Source organism: Leptodactylus fuscus, chromosome 11 (genome assembly GCF_031893055.1).
Source record: "Leptodactylus fuscus isolate aLepFus1 chromosome 11, aLepFus1.hap2, whole genome shotgun sequence".
Classification (NCBI taxonomy): Eukaryota; Metazoa; Chordata; class Amphibia; order Anura; family Leptodactylidae; genus Leptodactylus; species Leptodactylus fuscus.
The window spans coordinates 1534987-1553167 of NC_134275.1; the positions used below are offsets into that span (position 1 = coordinate 1534987).

General features: G+C 48.7%; 1 protein-coding gene across 1 annotated transcript in view; it reads right to left on the minus strand.

The window, feature by feature from the left end:
- Positions 1-18181, minus strand: part of THOC2 (THO complex subunit 2) — an 84311-nt gene that overhangs the window by 18531 nt on the left and 47599 nt on the right. The window contains exons 27-33 of the mRNA XM_075260618.1: positions 6776-6907; positions 6190-6374; positions 5061-5245; positions 3684-3786; positions 3122-3558; positions 1961-2019; positions 493-528 (exon numbers count right to left, since the gene is read on the minus strand). Coding sequence (XP_075116719.1) covers positions 493-528; positions 1961-2019; positions 3122-3558; positions 3684-3786; positions 5061-5245; positions 6190-6374; positions 6776-6907 — 1137 coding nt within the window. The remainder of the gene's footprint in view (positions 1-492; positions 529-1960; positions 2020-3121; positions 3559-3683; positions 3787-5060; positions 5246-6189; positions 6375-6775; positions 6908-18181) is intronic.

Here is an 18181-nt window from a genome sequence, read left to right on the forward strand (position 1 = left end):
GCCATGCTCAGTCGGCTCTGCCCAAGACCAAGAAAATTGAAGCACAGGACAATGATAGAGGTGTCACTGGAGATTTCTCTCGCAGCAGTGGGGACGCCCCCAGTGCTGCGAGAGAACTCATTTGCATACTGAATATAAACGGGATTTCTACCGAACGACGGTGCGAAGAAGACATCTAAAAGGTAGGAGAAGAAGAGACTTTCTTAAGGCTATTCCTACGTGTTAGGGACAAAATAAATGTTATGTTAATGATAGGATCCCTTTAATGTTCTGCCATGTAAATCATTGGCACATTGATGCTACACAGATCTACATCACTATATATATATATATATATATATATATATATATATATATATATATCACCAACTCTGACAACTCCCATCAAGTATTTATTCATCTTTACCCCATGGATAGCGGATCTACAAAGTAAGTGACACCAAATCCAAAAGACATAACTAAGAAAACAAGAAGGATGAAAGGAAGTCAAACCTTTGTTGAAGAGTCCTTAAATTCATTGAGGTTGTCCTGTAGAAAATGAATGGAGATGACACATAAGCTGGCTAGTTGTCAGTAAGGAGACCCATGGTCGTGACCTTGAGAAAATACAGCTACTCCTTTGAGAAGGGGGGGAATAAATCTTTTGACGCTGTTAACACTGAACAAAGAAAATCAACATGAAAACTGCGACATGTTAAACTCATATTCATTAGCTAAGCAGAGATAGAAATGAAAGGGTGTCGGGAGTTTCACCAAAAAATTAACAAAAATTGTAAAAAAAATAAAATAAAATAAAAAAAGCACGTTAAGAGCTAAGCAAAAGGTTTATATTTAGCTCTACAAATATGGGGGGATAAGAGTAACGGGGGCAAAAGTGAAATGAAATGTACAATGTGACATTAATTTTGTGCAAAACAGTCTTTTTTAATCAGAATATATTCCGCCAGGTCACATTACCTTACCAAAACATGGGAAAAGGGAAAAAAAAAAAAAGAAAAAGAAAAAAAAAGTGATGAAAATCCATTGCCAGTTGCAAGGCACGTCTCGGTAATCCAAGCGCTTCATGGCCAGAAGTGAGGGACTTACAGTTTTGATGGTCATCACAGACATGTGGGGGGAAAGGTAGTATAGAAACAAAAATAAATAAGAGGTGCGTGGGTGCAGCGGATCACTAGTCTTCATCGTAGGCTACGCCCATGGCAGCGGCCGCTTGGAGGCCATAATGGGTTTCTCTTGGTTTGGCGAGACGATTAAGCAGCTGCCACATGTAATGAGAATTAGGCAAACTCTCCAGGACGCCTGTAACCGAAGCCGCACGCTCCTATCACTACTGCAGGCTCCATCACCGGACTTTACAAGGGAAACCTTTCACGGCTCCTTCTTACAAGGCACGATTCGGCAAAACGAAGCTGAGGAATTCAGGAGGTATCTTATCATCTTATCCTTCCCACCGCATCCAAGAAATCTTCGGTAGAAAACTCTCTCACAAAAATAGAAGCCAGCGTAGAATGGGAAAAAAAATAAAAATAAAAAATATATATATAAAAATCTCCTGGACTCATCTTGAAGGTGGATTTTTTTTTGCTTGTAGCGACTTCATTCTTTTATAGAAATAACAGCGGACTGCTTAACAATATTCAGGCACTTCGGCACCAGCTTGCTTCACACTATTTACAAAAATATCACTGCTAGGTCCTTGAAGATTTATAGCTTTTTATTTGCCCTTTTAGAAAAATACTTTTTTTTAAAATTTTTTCTAGAAAAATAGTCCACACGGGGCAAATATTCAATAATATCGCAACTTTCAAAATACAAAATATCAACACAAAAATAAGGGAAACAAAAAAACCTCCAGCGATTTCCAGTGGAAAATTGGCACCCAACTTGAAGGAAGACGAGACTCTTGTATTCCACACAGGTGAGCCTAATATGGATACAGGCTTCCTCATGCTATACTAACCTTTACTGCTGAGGAATGTGATGGGGAAGAATGCGTATCAATTTTACGTCGTTTTTGTTCTGAAAAGTAAAGGAAGAAAACGTTTTAATACAGGAAACGGTGCGAAAGCCACTCGCAGGTTCCTAAAACCTATAATATATTATATCTATTCATTTAGAATGTTTCTTCATTGTGTTCTGAGCACAGCGTTGTCATCCATTCCAGTGCAGACTCTCTCCTCCTATTACAGGAGACCACCACAAAAAAGGCCGAAGGACAGGCGCAGTCAGCTGTTCCGTAAACCATTTTGCGGTGGTCCCCTGTAAGAAGGTGGAGCAGAAGAAAAGAGGTGCTGAAATGGATGACAAGGCTGTGCTCAGAACACAATGAAGAAAAATTCAAAAATGGCGGTGCGGACCTGCAGTTTAAATCGTGTTGTTTTTTGTTTTTTTTAATGATAGAATCCCTTAAAGTTGGGGTTGCTCAGAGGTCAGTTAAATTTCCCAGCAATACATTCAGGTCTGGAGTTTTTATTTTTTAATGAGATGCAGCTAAAGGCGGGTTCTCCGCTTTGTGGGAAACACAGCAGTCAGTGCGCGCCCGTGAGCATTTTGTGGTCTCCGCTGTGAAAGTTTTTTGTTTTTAACTGGACACACAGTCCTGCATGTCCGACTTTGTGTTCAGTTAAAAAAAAAAAAAAAAAAAAAAAAGTTTTTTTTTCCCGCGGAGACCAGAAGACACTCACAGGCGGACACTTTGCAGACTGATTCAAATGAATGGGTTTGAGAAGTGACTGCCGGTTTCCGTCTCCTGTCCAGTTTCTCGGGCAGAAGATAAAAACCTGCAAAGCGGAGACCGGGCGCAGATGTGAACCCGCCTGAAACAACAATGTGAAAAACTGCTAAGTATTCTCTAAATACAGTAAAGCAACATATCCAGCTACAGAATGTGGAACAGATGTATTCTGTGATATGATGTCACTTAGAAGCCGAGAGCGGCCTGGTCAGGACTTACTCCAGCACCTTGCACTCTTCGATACATTTGCTACTGTCCTTCTACAAGACGTGAAGCTTCAACGTTACACGTAATATTCTGAAGTTCTGCATTATGTGCATCGGTTTCTATAACGTAACCTTCTTTGTGTCATTGGTTCTGTTACTGTACAAAACAAATAAAACGTACCCCTTTCAGGATCAGAGGTCTCAGATCTGGGAACAGGGGACTTCAAGGACCCAGCAACAGCGCTTTTATCTCCTCCTTTGGAACTTTCTTTCAGTTTAGATTCCTTTACGAGATCTCTCTCCCGTGAGGGCTCCTTTTCTCTCTCCTTCTCTGCAGCCAGTTTGGATTCAGTGCTTGTCGTAGAAGCCTTAGATTTTTCTTCCTTCAGAGATTTTTCTTCCTTCTTCATTTTTTCCTTCTCTTTCTCAGATTTTGGCGTTTTCTCCTTGACATCTCGCAGTTTTTCATCTTTATTTGCCCGCTCTTCCTTGACTTTATCTTTTCCTTCCTTGCCTAGTGCCTTGGTGTCTTGCGGAGCAGCTGGAGTCTTCTCCTTTTTATCTTTCTCCTTTTCCTTCCCCACTTTATCTTTGTCTTCCTTTTCTTTAATAGCTTTGCTGTAGACGAGAGCAGAAGTAAACACAGGAAAACGTTATTCAATTTCAGTTATTATACCACAGGAAAAACAGATTTAAAAAAACGTACGAAATCAAAAGCACGCAACGGGGGAAAACATACGCACCTATTTGAGGAGCTACTTCCATTATTCGCAGTGACTTTGGGTGTCGCATTTGCAGCTTTGGTAACAACTTTCAATGCATTTTGAGATTTCTCCTTTAATTTTTCTTTAGGAAGAAAGAACAAAAACAAAATTACCATAATGATCAATAATCGCTGCAATAAGGTGATTGGTGTGTCCACAGACGTGCAAAAAATAATGTGTGAAGACTTCTCTCACAGCACTAGGGGCGGTCCTCTGGCGCTCAAACAGCACTAGGGGCGTCCCCAATGCTGCGAGAGAACTCTCTAGCGCCGCCTTCATCTTCTTCTGGAACGCCCTCTCCCTGCGTCATCTTCCGTCCTGGGTTTCAATCTTCTAGGTCTTGGGCAGAGACGACGTAGGGAGAGGGCGTTCCAGAAGAAGATGGAGGCCGCGCTGGAGAGTTTTCTTGCAGCATTAGGGAACGCCCCCAGTGCTGTGAGAGAACTCATTTGCATAACAACGAAAACTGGGGTTTCTACCGAACAGCGGCACGGAGAGGACATCTAAAGGTAGGAGAGGAAGAGACTTTCTTAAAGGGGTATTCCCATAACTCTTGTTCTGCAGCCTGTAGGGCTTTGTGCTCTCTTCACTTCCTGGATTTCTCGGCACATTGGTGGGCAGGGTTTCACTTGCTCTGCTATCTGCTATGATTTACCACAGTATGAAGCTGATGTGGAAACTGATGTAGCAGAGCTGGATTTGAGTCAGCTTGCATTACATACAGAGCACTTATAAGCCAAATTCAATTAAACCGGCTGATAAATGGAAAAGCTGAAGATAGACAGCACAGTAAACCAGGAGCTCTCACCTCCCCACTCCCCTATCTGAGGAGCTCCGTTGGTTGTCAGCCCCTCCCTCCCCGCTGAGAGCAGGCAGCTACATCACTTGGGAAATGAGCAGATAAGCCCAAGGGCCATAGAAACGCAGTGTCAACAATGAAGTGAATAAATTAAGATAGCGGCCAAACAAAGCAGTTTTGATAAAGCAATGTATTTAGGAAAAGTCTTAAATCCACATAAACTAGCAGTATAGATAGGATGTTTGAGATGGGACATCCCCTTTAACGCTATTCCTACGTGTTACCGACAAGAAAAAGGGTATCCTATGATAGGAATCCTTTTAAATTCCATTATTTTAACCTAGAATCTCAGGCTGGTTTACTAGGGCTCCATCATTCACTAAACCTATTGACAACCATGAATCCCTGCATCCCGGTTGGTGCTGCACTTGCAGAGTAACAATGCAGATAAGAATTCGCTGCTTCCATAGCAGCATCTATACACATCATAAAATGAAAGAAGCCCAGGTCCCCTTTATAAAACAATGTAATGTATTAGAGAACGCCTCAGTACTGACCGATCTCTTCAGTGCTGGTTTCTTCGGGTTTAGCTGCATTCACCATGACAGATGCCGACTGACTGGCCACTCCTGGTCCGTTCTGTACTGTCGGTGGAATGACGTTCCTAGCAGGGGGATCTTTATGATGAAATTCATTTTCAGGGACCATGAAAGATTTCCTGCTTTTCAACTGTCCAGAGTAGCTGCAATTCGCACAACAAGTTAAACACACCGAGACAATTACCAGTTAAAAAGAGAAGACAACCAGCGAAGCACGGGCGCAATTCAGTACATGAACTTATCTGTGTCTAAGGACGGGCAAGATACAATAATAGAAGCATTAGTCTCACCAGGACAAGCTGTGACCTAGCCACGGGACTACTGATAATGTGTGTGCGGGGCATGGGAACTCCCCAGAATCTGCAGCCTCCATCAGGCCATAGAGATTAACTAGACTACACAAGCATGCGCCCCTCTATTCACATGGGGGTAACGCTGATCTGTAGACTGGTGTCGCTGCCAGGCCCCTCACCGATCAGACCATTACCTGTGCTGTGGATAGACTGGCCCTGTAGGTTGTAGGTCTTCACATACTAAGTCACAACGGGCAATTTATAAACAGGTATTTTACTCTGCGCTCTCCAAAACCATTGCTAAGAGGGATTGTCTAGGGAGATCCTTGGTCCGGGGATTGGATGAAGATGGACCCGGTGGTTCCGACCACATCACGACCGCTGGGTCATGTGATCAGGAGCAACGTTATACCCTCTGGATTGCTCCACTCCCTCCCCAATCTCACCAAATTACCTGTGCTATGGGGGGTGAATGTACTATAGTTATCCAGCTTCCATAGCACAAGTAAGGGAAGGGGGAGCCGAGCACTGGCCCATCATCATCCAAGCGCCGGACCAAATTTCAACACCCCAGACAACCCCTATGTAGAAGAGATTTTGGGATTTACTATAAATACAGAACTATAAATCACTAAAGCTCTCTTTATACAGGACATTCTCTTTATGCATTTTCACTGTAACTTTTCAAACTGTTCTGGAAGGGACAGTATGAAGAATTACCCAGAATGCATCTCACTGAGGACAATATCCTATTGGTTTATGTGTATTATCACCACCTTTCATTCGGATTTTACCCCATGGCCAATGCATAAAGATCAGGTCTTTTTTCCTTCTCCTCTTGACAGATTTTGTGCACTCTTCGTTCCAGGGCTTGTCCCAAGTTCAACACTTTGGGATACCAAGGCAAGATTTTGGTCAACACAATAAGAATATTCCTGATGTGAGTATATTCTCCTGTCTCAAGACAATGGACCGAGGCCTGCAAAAGAACAAATAAAAACCATCAAAACCGTGCAAACACAAGACACATGAAGAGAGCGGGCTCGGCTCCATCCTCCACCCCCTCCCCCCAGATACAGATCTGTCACTCATGTATGATAAGACTTCATTACACTCGCCAATCTCAGGGGGGGGGGTCATTTATAGGAACTTCACATGAATGTGCTGATGGAGGAGCAAATGCTCATTGTGCAAAAAAGATGCTGGACAGATGGCGGCACATCGCCCTATGGAAACAGGGCGCCAACAATGAGACCGTGCGGAGGAGGAACAATCGCTGTAGTAGTAGCGGGACCTTCATACAAATGAGCACCGATCGTCATATAAATGACCTGCACTTGCCCCCCATAAATGGTGCTGTATACTATATACTATATATACCTTAGTCAGCTTATAATGCCATTTGTGAACGACGTGCCGGAAATTCTCATAATCTAACTGGTCGGCCTTGTTTCCTCCATCAAAATTGGACGCCCTTAGAATGGTGACAAAACCTGGATAGCTCCCACAATCCTAAAAGAGATGAAGAACAGGGAGGGGGGGGGGATAAATCCATCATGTAATAGAACATTAAGAGCGTCACATATTCCAATCACTATGGAGCAGACGTGTCCTGGGGAAAGTCTCCGAGATCCCAGCAGCAAATCCAAAAACTGCAGGAGATTTAGATTCCTATTCACACAGGCCTAGCGCGGCTCCATAACAGTACGGCCAGGAGACTTTCTCTACCTCTGTCTACCGCCAGTTGCATATGGAAGCAGAAAGACGTTTCTTCCATCAGTCTGGATGAGTTTGATAGGACAGTCACAATGTTATTTCTATTAGATCATTTCTAGGGCTGGGAAGTCCTGTGTGAGATATACAGGCGTAAAGTAGCAGTCCTGTGTAAGGAAGAAGGGGTCTAATATCCTGGCTGCAGCAGTCCTGTGTAAGGAAAAGAGGTGGCTGCAAATATTTTACCCAGGACTGCTGCAGCCAGGATCCTAGACCTCTTCCCTTACACAGGACTGCTGCAGCCAGGATCATAGATCCCTTTTTTCCTTACACAGGACTGCAGCATCCAGGATCCTAGACCCCTTCTTTCCTTACACAGGACTGCTGCAGCCAGGATCATAGATCCCTTCTTCCCTTACACAGGACTGCAGCATCCAGGATCCTAGACCTCTTTCATTACACAGGACTGCTGCAGCCAGGATCATAGACCCCTTCTTTGCTTACACAGGACTGCTGCAGCCAGGATCATAGATCCCTTACACAGGACTGCTGCAGCCAGGATCCTAGATCCCTTCTTTCCTTACACAGGACTGCAGCATCCAGGATCATAGATCCCTTCTTTCCTTACCCAGGACTGCTGCAGCCAGGATCCTAGACCTCTTTCATTACACAGGACTGCTGCAGCCAGGATCCTAGATCCCTTCTTTCCTTACACAGGACTGCAGCATCCAGGATCCTAGATCCCTTCTTTCCTTACACAGGACTGCTGCAGCCAGGATCCTAGACCTCTTTCATTACACAGGACTGCTGCAGCCAGGATCATAGACCCCTTCTTTCCTTACACAGGACTGCTGCAGCCAGGATCATAGACCCCTTCTTTGCTTACACAGGACTGCAGCATCCAGGATCCTAGATCCCTTACACAGGACTGCAGCATCCAGGATCCTAGATCCCTTCTTTCCTTACACAGGACTGCTGCAGCCAGGATCCTAGATCCCTTCTTTCCTTACACAGGACTGCAGCATCCAGGATCCTAGACCCCTTCTTTCCTTACACAGGACTGCAGCATCCAGGATCCTAGATCCCTTCTTTCCTTACCCAGGACTGCTGCAGCCAGGATCCTAGATCCCTTCTTTCCTTACACAGGACTGCTGCAGCCAGGATCCTAGATCCCTTCTTTCCTTACACAGGACTGCAGCATCCAGGATCCTAGATCCCTTCTTTCCTTACACAGGACTGCTGCAGCCAGGATCCTAGATCCCTTCTTTCCTTACACAGGACTGCTGGAGCCAGGATCCTAGATCCCTTACACAGGACTGCAGCATCCAGGATCCTAGACCCTTCTTTCCTTACCCAGGACTGCAGCATCCAGGATCCTAGATCCCTTCTTTCCTTACCCAGGACTGCTGCAGCCAGGATCCTAGATCCCTTCTTTCCTTACCCAGGACTGCTGCAGCCAGGATCCTAGATCCCTTCTTTCCTTACACAGGACTGCAGCATCCAGGATCATAGACCCCTTCTTTGCTTACACAGGACTGCTGCAGCCAGGATCCTAGATCCCTTACACAGGACTGCAGCATCCAGGATCCTAGATCCCTTCTTTCCTTACCCAGGGCTGCAGCATTCAGGATCCTAGATCCCTTCTTTCCTTACACAGGACTGCAGCATCCAGGATCCTAGATCCCTTCTTTCCTTACCCAGGACTGCTGCAGCCAGGATCCTAGATCCCTTCTTTCCTTACCCAGGACTGCTGCAGCCAGGATCCTAGATCCCTTCTCTTCTTACACAGGACTGCTGCAGCCAGGATCCTAGATCCCTTCTTTCCTTACACAGGACTGCTGCAGCCAGGATCCTAGATCCCTTCTTTCCTTACCCAGGACTGCTGCAGCCAGGATCCTAGATCCCTTCTTTCCTTACACAGGACTGCTGCAGCCAGGATCCTAGATCCCTTCTTTCCTTACCCAGGACTGCTGCAGCCAGGATCCTAGATCCCTTCTTTCCTTACACAGGACTGCTGCAGCCAGGATCCTAGATCCCTTCTTTCCTTACCCAGGACTGCTGCAGCCAGGATCCTAGATCCCTTCTCTTCTTACACAGGACTGCTGCAGCCAGAAGTAACTCCGCTTTGATTTACTTTTGTTATTCTGAATACAGTCCAAAACAATCTTTGCTAGTGATGATAATGTTACAGCCCCCCTGCCAGAACAGAGCAGCAGCCACTAGGGGAGCCACTGTACGGCCTCCATGGACACGGATGGGTGCAATGCTGCACAAGGAGGGAGAATAGCCGATGCCGGATTCCTTCAGGCGCCTGCACCGCACACAGTAAAGGAACGCTTTGTAGTCCTCACCAAAATATACAACACTACAAAATTGACAAGTCTACATGGAAAACAACAAAATGTGCAAAAATCTGTTTAAAACCTGTTATAGGAAACTCAAGTCCCATAAAGTGAAAAGGACACAAAAAACATTAATGTTTTCCATATTTTCTGCGCAGATCAAAATAAAGCCTTGTTCGGAACGAAGACTGTCAGAAAGCGCAGAGAAAACATCTGCTCCCCTGATCTCTGCCGTATCTCCAGTTCCAAGACGCTCCGGAAACCTACAAATACATTAGACGTATTTCTGGAGGGTTTATGTGAATTTTATAAACATCATTTTTTGGATTGAAGTCCCTTCACATGGGCTGTCTCCAGACGGAACGATAGAGAGCTCATTCTATGACACACAGTGACGATTTCTGCTCCATGACAGCAAACAAGAGATCTTAGAACTGTCTTGTATCCATAAGATGGGTGATAAATATCTGATCGCTGGATATCCGACCACCAGGACCCCCGCCATTCCGGAGAACTGGGCCCCGCACGTCAGACATGCATGCAGCAGATCCATTCAAAGTCTATGGGACTGATGTCGACCGCTCAGCATCGTACCCAGAAATTGTGATCAATCCTATACACTCATGGTGGCGAACCTATGGCACGGGGAGCCCTCTCCTTGGGCATCCGTGGAGCAGATTACACTGTGTGGGGGCCACTGTGGAACAGATTGTACTGTGTGGGGGCCACTGTGGAACAGATTGTACTGTGTGGCGGCCACTGTGGAACAGATTGTACTGTGTGGAGACCACTGTGGAGCAGATTATACTGTGTGGGGCCACTGTGGAGAAGATTATACTGTGTGGGGGCCACTGTGCAGCAGATTGTACTGTGTGGGGGCCACTGTGGAGCAGGTTGTACTGTGTTGAGGCCACTGTGGAGCAGATTATACTGTGTGGGGGCCACTGTGGAGCAGATTATACTGTGTGGGGGCCACTGTGGAGCAGATTATACTGTGTGGAGGCCACTGTGCAGCAGATTATACTGTGTGGGGGCCACTGTGCAGCAGATTATACTGTGTGGGGGCCACTGTGCAGCAGATTATACTGTGTGGGGGCCACTGTGCAGCAGATTATACTGTGTGGGGGCCACTGTGGAGCAGATTATACTGTGTGGAGGCCACTGTGGAGCAGATTATACTGTGTGGGGGCCACTGTGGAGCAGATTATACTGTGTGGAGACCACTGTGCAGCAGATTATACTGTGTGGAGGCCACTGTGCAGCAGATTATACTGTGTGTGGGCCACTGTGCAGCAGATTATACTGTGTGGAGGCCACTGTGCAGCAGATTATACTGTGTGGAGGCCACTGTGCAGCAGATTATACTGTGTGGAGGCCACTGTGCAGCAGATTATACTGTGTGGAGGCCACTGTGGAGCAGATTATACTGTGTGGGGGCCACTGTGGAGCAGATTGTACTGTGTGGGGGCCACTGTGGAGCAGATTGTACTGTGTGGGGGCCACTGTGGAGCAGATTGTACTGTGTGGGGGCCACTGTGGAGCAGATTGTACTGTGTGGGGGCCACTGTGCAGCAGATTATACTGTGTGGGCACTACTGTGGAGCAGATTATACTGTGTGGGGGCCACTGTGGAGCAGATTATACTGTGTGGGGGCCACTGTGCAGCAGATTATACTGTGTGGGGGCCACTGTGGAGCAGATTGTACTGTGTGGGGGCCACTGTGCAGCAGATTATACTGTGTGGGCACTACTGTGGAGCAGATTGTACTGTGTGGGGGCCACTGTGGAGCAGATTGTACTGTGTGGGGACCACTGTGCAGCAGATTGTACTGTGTGGGGGCCACTGTGGAGCAGATTGTACTGTGTGGGGGCCACTGTGCAGCAGATTATACTGTGTGGGGGCCACTGTGGAGCAGATTATACTGTGTGGAGGCCACTGTGCAGCAGATTATACTGTGTGGGGACCACTGTGGAGCAGATTGTACTGTGTGGGGACCACTGTGGAGCAGATTGTACTGTGTGGGGGCCACTGTGGAGCAGATTGTACTGTGTGTGAGGGCCATTGTGCAGCAGATTGTACTGTGTGGAGGCCACTGTGGAGCAGATTGTACTGTGTGGGGCCCACTGTGGAGCAGATTGTACTGTGTGGGGGCCACTGTGCAGCAGATTATACTGTGTGGGCACTACTGTGGAGCAGATTGTACTGTGTGGGGACCACTGTGCAGCAGATTGTACTGTGTGGGGGTCACTGTGGAGCATAAAGCTCTATATAGCCCCATTCGTATGACCATAATTTTGCAGGTCTGTAATTGTGGATCAGCACATTATTATGGTTAAATTGCCATGCTGGCACTTTCTGATAAATTAGTAATTTTTGGGATACAGTTTGGGCACTCGGTCTCTAAAAGGTTCGCCATCACTGCTACAGACCGAATACATGGGCAGCATGCAACCACAGCTTAGCACAAGCATAGGACTTCTTGTTCTTAAGATGAGTACGAGTGCTAGCAGAGGCACGTCCAGCGATCACATATTTGGACAAGTCCTGTAGCTGATCTTAAATGTTATTACAAAATGGAACGTTAGCATTTCACGTGCTGACACTTTTATATACACAAGACTGGACAATCCCTTTAATAACGGGATGGTCGTTCTATGATGACAGCCCCTGTCATTCCCATGTTTTCATTGAACTAGCCAAGTTCCCGGTAAGTGTAATACTGAAGCACTATCTATCACAGCTCTGAATCCAGTACACAGAGATAGGGGGGAATGAAAGTCAATGCTTCACTGACTATTGACATGAATGGCTGACATGCAGCAGGAAGTGACAGCCAGAAATTTGGCTGAGAAATGTGTTAGCAAGGAGAAGGCAAACTGTCAGAAGCAGCATGAATATTTAACGGCAGTGCCCGGGATTTTAATCACTTGTCTCCAGCGGATGATGAAGCTCAACAGTTCACAATCCCGACATGAAGCATTCTCACAAGAAGATACGAGAGCAGAACCGCATATCTTCTACTGTCAAACCCGGCCTGACAGTACATTTCTTCACCGGAACATTCCGATAACATCCAGCCAAAAATACAGCGACATGTTCCTGTAATTAATTTTAACAGACTCGGGTGGCTACAAAGTAATAAGTAAGAAATAGTTAATACATGCAAAGCAAATGCCGGATAGTCGTCGCCTGCACCGAAACTATAAAGCACCGCGGTGCGATGCTCGGCGGAGGAATCGTAGAAGGGACACTGGCACGTTACCAAGAAAGAAAGATTATGAATGATAATCTGTTTTCCCTTAGCCCAAACAGCAGCACAACTGGGGTATTTCTGCCCCTATGAGCTGTTAGGACAGGTGGAATTTTTAATTACCTAACAGCTTTTGACCTCTATAAGAGGCCGGAAGACCTGCTCCTCCCTTGTGTTAGTAACAAGTATGATATACAGAGCAATCTATGCCAAGAGCTACACACACATACACAAAATCTGTACAATAGCACCTTTTAGGGAGGGAGCCTTGTGCTGCTGTTTGGGCTAAGGGAAAACAGATTATCATTCATAATCTTTCTTTCCCCCTACGCCCAACAGCAGCACAACTGGGGATTTAGCAAGTATTATCTCCCCTAGGGCGGGACCTCCTGGCAGGCTGATGCCAAGACGGAGTGCCCAAGTGCTGTAGCATCGGCCGTATGCCAGTCCAATCTGTAGTGTTTGGCAAAAGTCAGCTGTGAGCTCCAAGAGGCTGCAGCACATATCTGCTCTAGAGAGAGGAACCGTGTCTCTGCCCATGATGTCGCCACTGCTCGGGTGGCATGGGCTCGTAGGAAATCTGGAACAGGAAGATTCTGAGCCCGTAGGGAACAGCTGATAGCTTCTCTGATCCATCTAGACAGGGTTACCTTTGATGCTTTAGCGCCTCTATTGTGGCCAAACACATTAACCAGAAGATTCTCTGATCTTCGGAACGGTGCTGTACGATCCAGGTAGATACGTAGTGCTCTTACCAGATCCAGTGTGTGTAGCTTCTCCTCCTGCTCAGTGGCAGGGGAGGGAAAGAACCCCGGTAGGGTGATCACTTGATTGGTGTTCTGAAGTGTGGGTACCTTCGGCAAGAATCCTGGGACGAACCTTAGCTGTACTCTGTCAGGAAAGAAAGTTATAAAAGGTTCGGAGGCTGCTAGAGCCTGCAATTCGCCAACCCTCTTGGCGGAGGTTATTGCCAACAGAAAGGTTACTTTAAATGACAGGTACTTCCAGTCCACTTCAGATAATGGTTCGAAGGGGGGCGCACATAGCCCTTGTAGAACCGCGGCCAGGTCCCACCTGGGGACAGGGGGCCGTACCTGGGGGCGGAGCCTGGCAGCCCCCCTAAGGAACTGTTTGACAAGAGGATCTTGTGATAACCGTGTCTCCAGGAGAGCAGATAGAGCTGACACTTGAACCTTGAGGGTGGCAGGTGCTAGTCCTCTCTCCAAGCCGTTCTGTAAGAACTCTAGGACTGCATCTCTGTCTGGATCGCGGGGGCTGCCTGTACACCAATCTCGGAATATCCGGGCGATCCTTTGGTAGCTCTGATTGGTTGCCTCTGCTCTTGAATGGGCTAAGGTACTTAGCACTCCCTGGGACAATCCTCTGTCTGCGCGTATGGCGCGGTTAGCCTCCAGGCAGTGAGGTTGAATTTGTCTAGGCCCAGGCACGGCCGACTGTTCAGTGACACCAGGTTCCTGACTGGTGGAAGCCTCCAGTAGTTCCCCCGACTCATAAGGATAAGGTCGGTGAACCATGCCCTTTTTGGCCAGAACGGCATGATCACTATTGCCGAAGTCTGGTCCTGCCTGAGTTTCGCCAATACCTTCGGTATCATCGGGATGGGAGGGAACACGTATGCCAGTTCGAACCTCCATGGTATTGACAGGGCATCCACAGCCAAAGGGTTGTCTTCCCGGTACAGGGAGCAAAACCTTTCTACTTTGGCATTGTGTTGGGTGGCCATCAGATCCACCTCGGGGAGACCCCACCACCTGGTCAGGTAGTGGAAGATGTCCTGGTTCAGGGAGCATTCGCCTGCGGTCGGCCGGCCTCTGCTGAGTTGATCCGCTAGGATGTTCAGGCGGCCCTGGATATGTACTGCGGCCAGCTGGGAGAGGTTTCGTTCTGCCCAGGAGAAGATCAGGTTGGTGACTTGCATGAGTGAGGGGGACCTGGTTCCTCCCTGCTTGTTGATGTAGTGGACTGTCGTCAGATTGTCTGATCTTACTTTGACCGCTTTCCCTCGTAGAAGTGGTGCAAATGACAGAAGGGCTCGATGAACTGCGGTAAGCTCGCGCCAGTTGGATGAGTGCGTCCTCTCCCGCTGATTCCATGTACCTTGAACCGGGGTCTCCCCCAGATGAGCCCCCCAGCCTGTGAGGGAGGCATCTGTAGTCAACAGGGTCCAGGCGGGCTGGACCGAGGACTTCCCATCTCGCAGATGGGTCCACCAGGGCAAGGTTTGCTGGGTGCTGATGGTTAACTGGATTGGCTTCTGTAAACCTGAAGGACTGTGATTCCAGACTCTCAAGATCTCGTTCTGTAATGGGCGCATATGCCATAGGGCCCAAGGAACTGCATCTAGGGCAGCGGAAATCAATCCGAGGACCTTCATCGCCGTCCTGATGGTGACCTTCCGTGTGGAAGACAAATGATGTGCCGCCCGAGCAATTTTCCTTTTGCGAGGAGAGGGTAGAGAGACCGTCATGTTGAGAGAGTCTAGAATAAGTCCCAGGAACTGAACTCGTGTTGATGGCACCATCACTGACTTCTGCCAGTTTACCAGCCACCCCAGCTTGTCTAGTAGAGCTACGACGGTCTGCACCTGCGTGGTAAGAATCTCCTTTGAATGAGCCTTCAGAAGCCAGTCGTCCAGGTACGGGACTATGAATATGCCTTGAAGGCGCAGGGCGGCAGCGACCGGAGCTATGACCTTTGTGAAGGTGTGGGGGGCGGAGGATATGCCGAACGGGAGGGCTGCGAACTGGAAGTGCGCCTCTTTCCCCTGTATGTCTACGGCAATCCTTAGGAACTTTCGGTGTGCCAGAAAGATGGGTACGTGGAGGTAGGCGTCCTTCAGGTCCAGAGTGACGAAGTGATCTCCAGGGTGCATGAAAGGTAGTACTGACCTTATGGTTTCCATGCGAAACCGCAGCCTGCGGATGAAGTGATTCAAATACCTGAGATCGATGATCATACGCCACTCGCCTGATGGCTTGGGGACCAAGAAGACTGGAGAGTAGACGCCTGTGCCTTGTTCTGCGCGAGGAACCATCTCTAGCGCGGCCTTGTCCACGTACTCCTGAATCAATCTCTCCAGATGAAGTTGTTTGGGGCCCTGAAGAGGGCGGGTTCTTACCATCTTCTCTGGCGGCTGGGAAACAAAATTAATTTTATAACCTTCCTGGATCATCTGGAAGACCCAGGGGTCCCGAATATTCTGCCGCCAGGCCTCCACATAGTGGGAAAGACGACCGCCCACCCCAGGGGAGGGGAGGGGGGGGGGGAGTAGGAAGGGGGGGGGGTGTACTGAGAGGGAATTAGAAGGGGGCATTCTTACGGCCACGAGATGAGCCCCGACCTCTTCCTTTCCCGGATCGCCGCTGGCCTCTGGTGCCTTTTCGAGTGCCTCTTCCTCGAAAGGAGGTACTCCGACCTTCAAGGGGCTGTGGCAGGTTCTTGCTCTTAGAGTCGGCCCAGCCTTCCATGATGTGGTCGAGCTCCCTTCCGAACAGCCGTCCGGGCTCAAAGGGGAGACCACAGAGACTATTTTTGGAAGTAAGGTCAGCCTTCCAGGGCTTCAGCCATAGGGGTCGGCGAGCCACAGTAGCCAGTGCCATGGATCTAGCCGCCAGACGGGTCTGAAAATGGGTAGCTTCTGTCAGGTGATCCACCAACAGCATGATGTCGGACACTGCCGCGAGGAGATCATCACGATCCACGCCGGAATCGATGTCCTTGGCCAGGGATGACAGTTCTGCGCGTAAGCCAGTTGCTACCTCATTCGCGACCATGCCCAAAGAGGCCTGGGCAGAGGCGGACGAATATACACGCCTCAAAGATCCTTCGACTCGGCGATCCATGGGGTCCCTGAGGCCCGAGCCGTCCTCTGATGGAAGGATGGAGCGCCTTGATAACTTGGCCACGGCGACGTCCACCTTTGGCGGGGGACCCCACGCCTTTAGTTGACTCTCAGAGACAGGAAAAAGTGACTTGAAGCGTGTGGATGGCGCAAAGGATCTCTCCGGGTGCCTCCATTCGCCCTCCATCAGGCGGAGCATCTCCGAAGAGGGCCTGAAGGTACGAGACCTACGGCTAGAGCCTTCCCCGCCTTCCCGGTCTCTGATTCTTAGGGTCTTGAATACTCTGGACATTTTGTCCAGGGGAAAAATCTCCTTCTCCTCCTCCGTACTAGAAGACGACTCCACATCCCTGAGGCGCAGCTTTTCCAGAGGCGGCAGGGACAATTCGCAATCCAGCCGTGGCCTCTTGGCCAGGGAGACGGCTTCCATTCTTTTCATGGAGTCCTGGACGTACCCCTTCACCCAGGACACCATCTCTCGCATGGGAGTTGTTTCAACAGAGGGGGCCCTGCACCCCTGACAGAAGCGATATTGGGAGTCATCAGGCAGCGGCACTCTACAAGAAGCGCACGCCAGATGCTTCCTTTTGGAAGTAGCCTTCCTTCTAGGCGGAACAGTGGAGGAAGAAGAAGACATTCTGAGGAGGAAGAAAAAGGATACACTAACTACTTACTGCACTCAGAGATGCAACTCTCCAACCTCCCTCCCCCCCCCGGCCATGTCCACCAAACCTTAGTCAATGAAGACAGTTCTCCAGCACAGAAATTGACCAGGGAGCTTCACCAACTGATGTGCTTGCAACCGGAGCGACAAGCACTAACTGAAGCTCTAAGGGGACTTAAATAGGCCAGGGGGCGGGGTTTTGCCCGGAGCCCCGCCCAAGGGGTAGGGGCTACAACGGAGCCAGAATCTCATGAAAAAAAGGGGAGGGGAGAAGACAGGGGGAGGGGGATCTGACCCAGGTATGGTCCCCAGGACCGGGGGACCCCCCTCCCGAACTACCGTGCAATGCTCGTGTCTAGGGTTGTTCTCTTCCCGTCCGCCGCGAGACCCGCGCACTGCGCATGTGCGGCGGACCCTATTAGACGGCGGACCGGAGGAACCTGAGAAAGGTTCCTAGGTCTAGCGTTCCTAGGGGAAAGCCCCGACCCGGCGCGCCAGCCGGACAGGAGCGTGCACGAGCCGGCAGGGTCCCCGCCGGGAGAAGGGGACCTCTGCTGAAAAAAGAGGATGTCCAGAAAAAGATCTTCTGCTGTCAGGTACCGGTGGGGGAGAGCAGTGGACCCCTATAGGAGGTCAGAACATCTGCTCCCCCCCTGACCACCTGTCCTGTCCCACAGGACAGAAAAAAACACAAGGGAGGAGCAGGTCTTCCGGCCTCTTATAGAGGTCAAAAGCTGTTAGGTAATTAAAAATTCCACCTGTCCTAACAGCTCATAGGGGCAGGAATACCCCAGTTGTGCTGCTGTTGGGCGTAGGGGGAAAAACCTTTATAGGGGAGCCATAACAGCCTATAAGGAACCTCACATGACTTACTAAAAGAAGTAAGACACGTCTAGTCAGAAGCTTCCATGGAACCAATGGCGGCCGCGTCTCTTAATCACTTACTGACTGCGG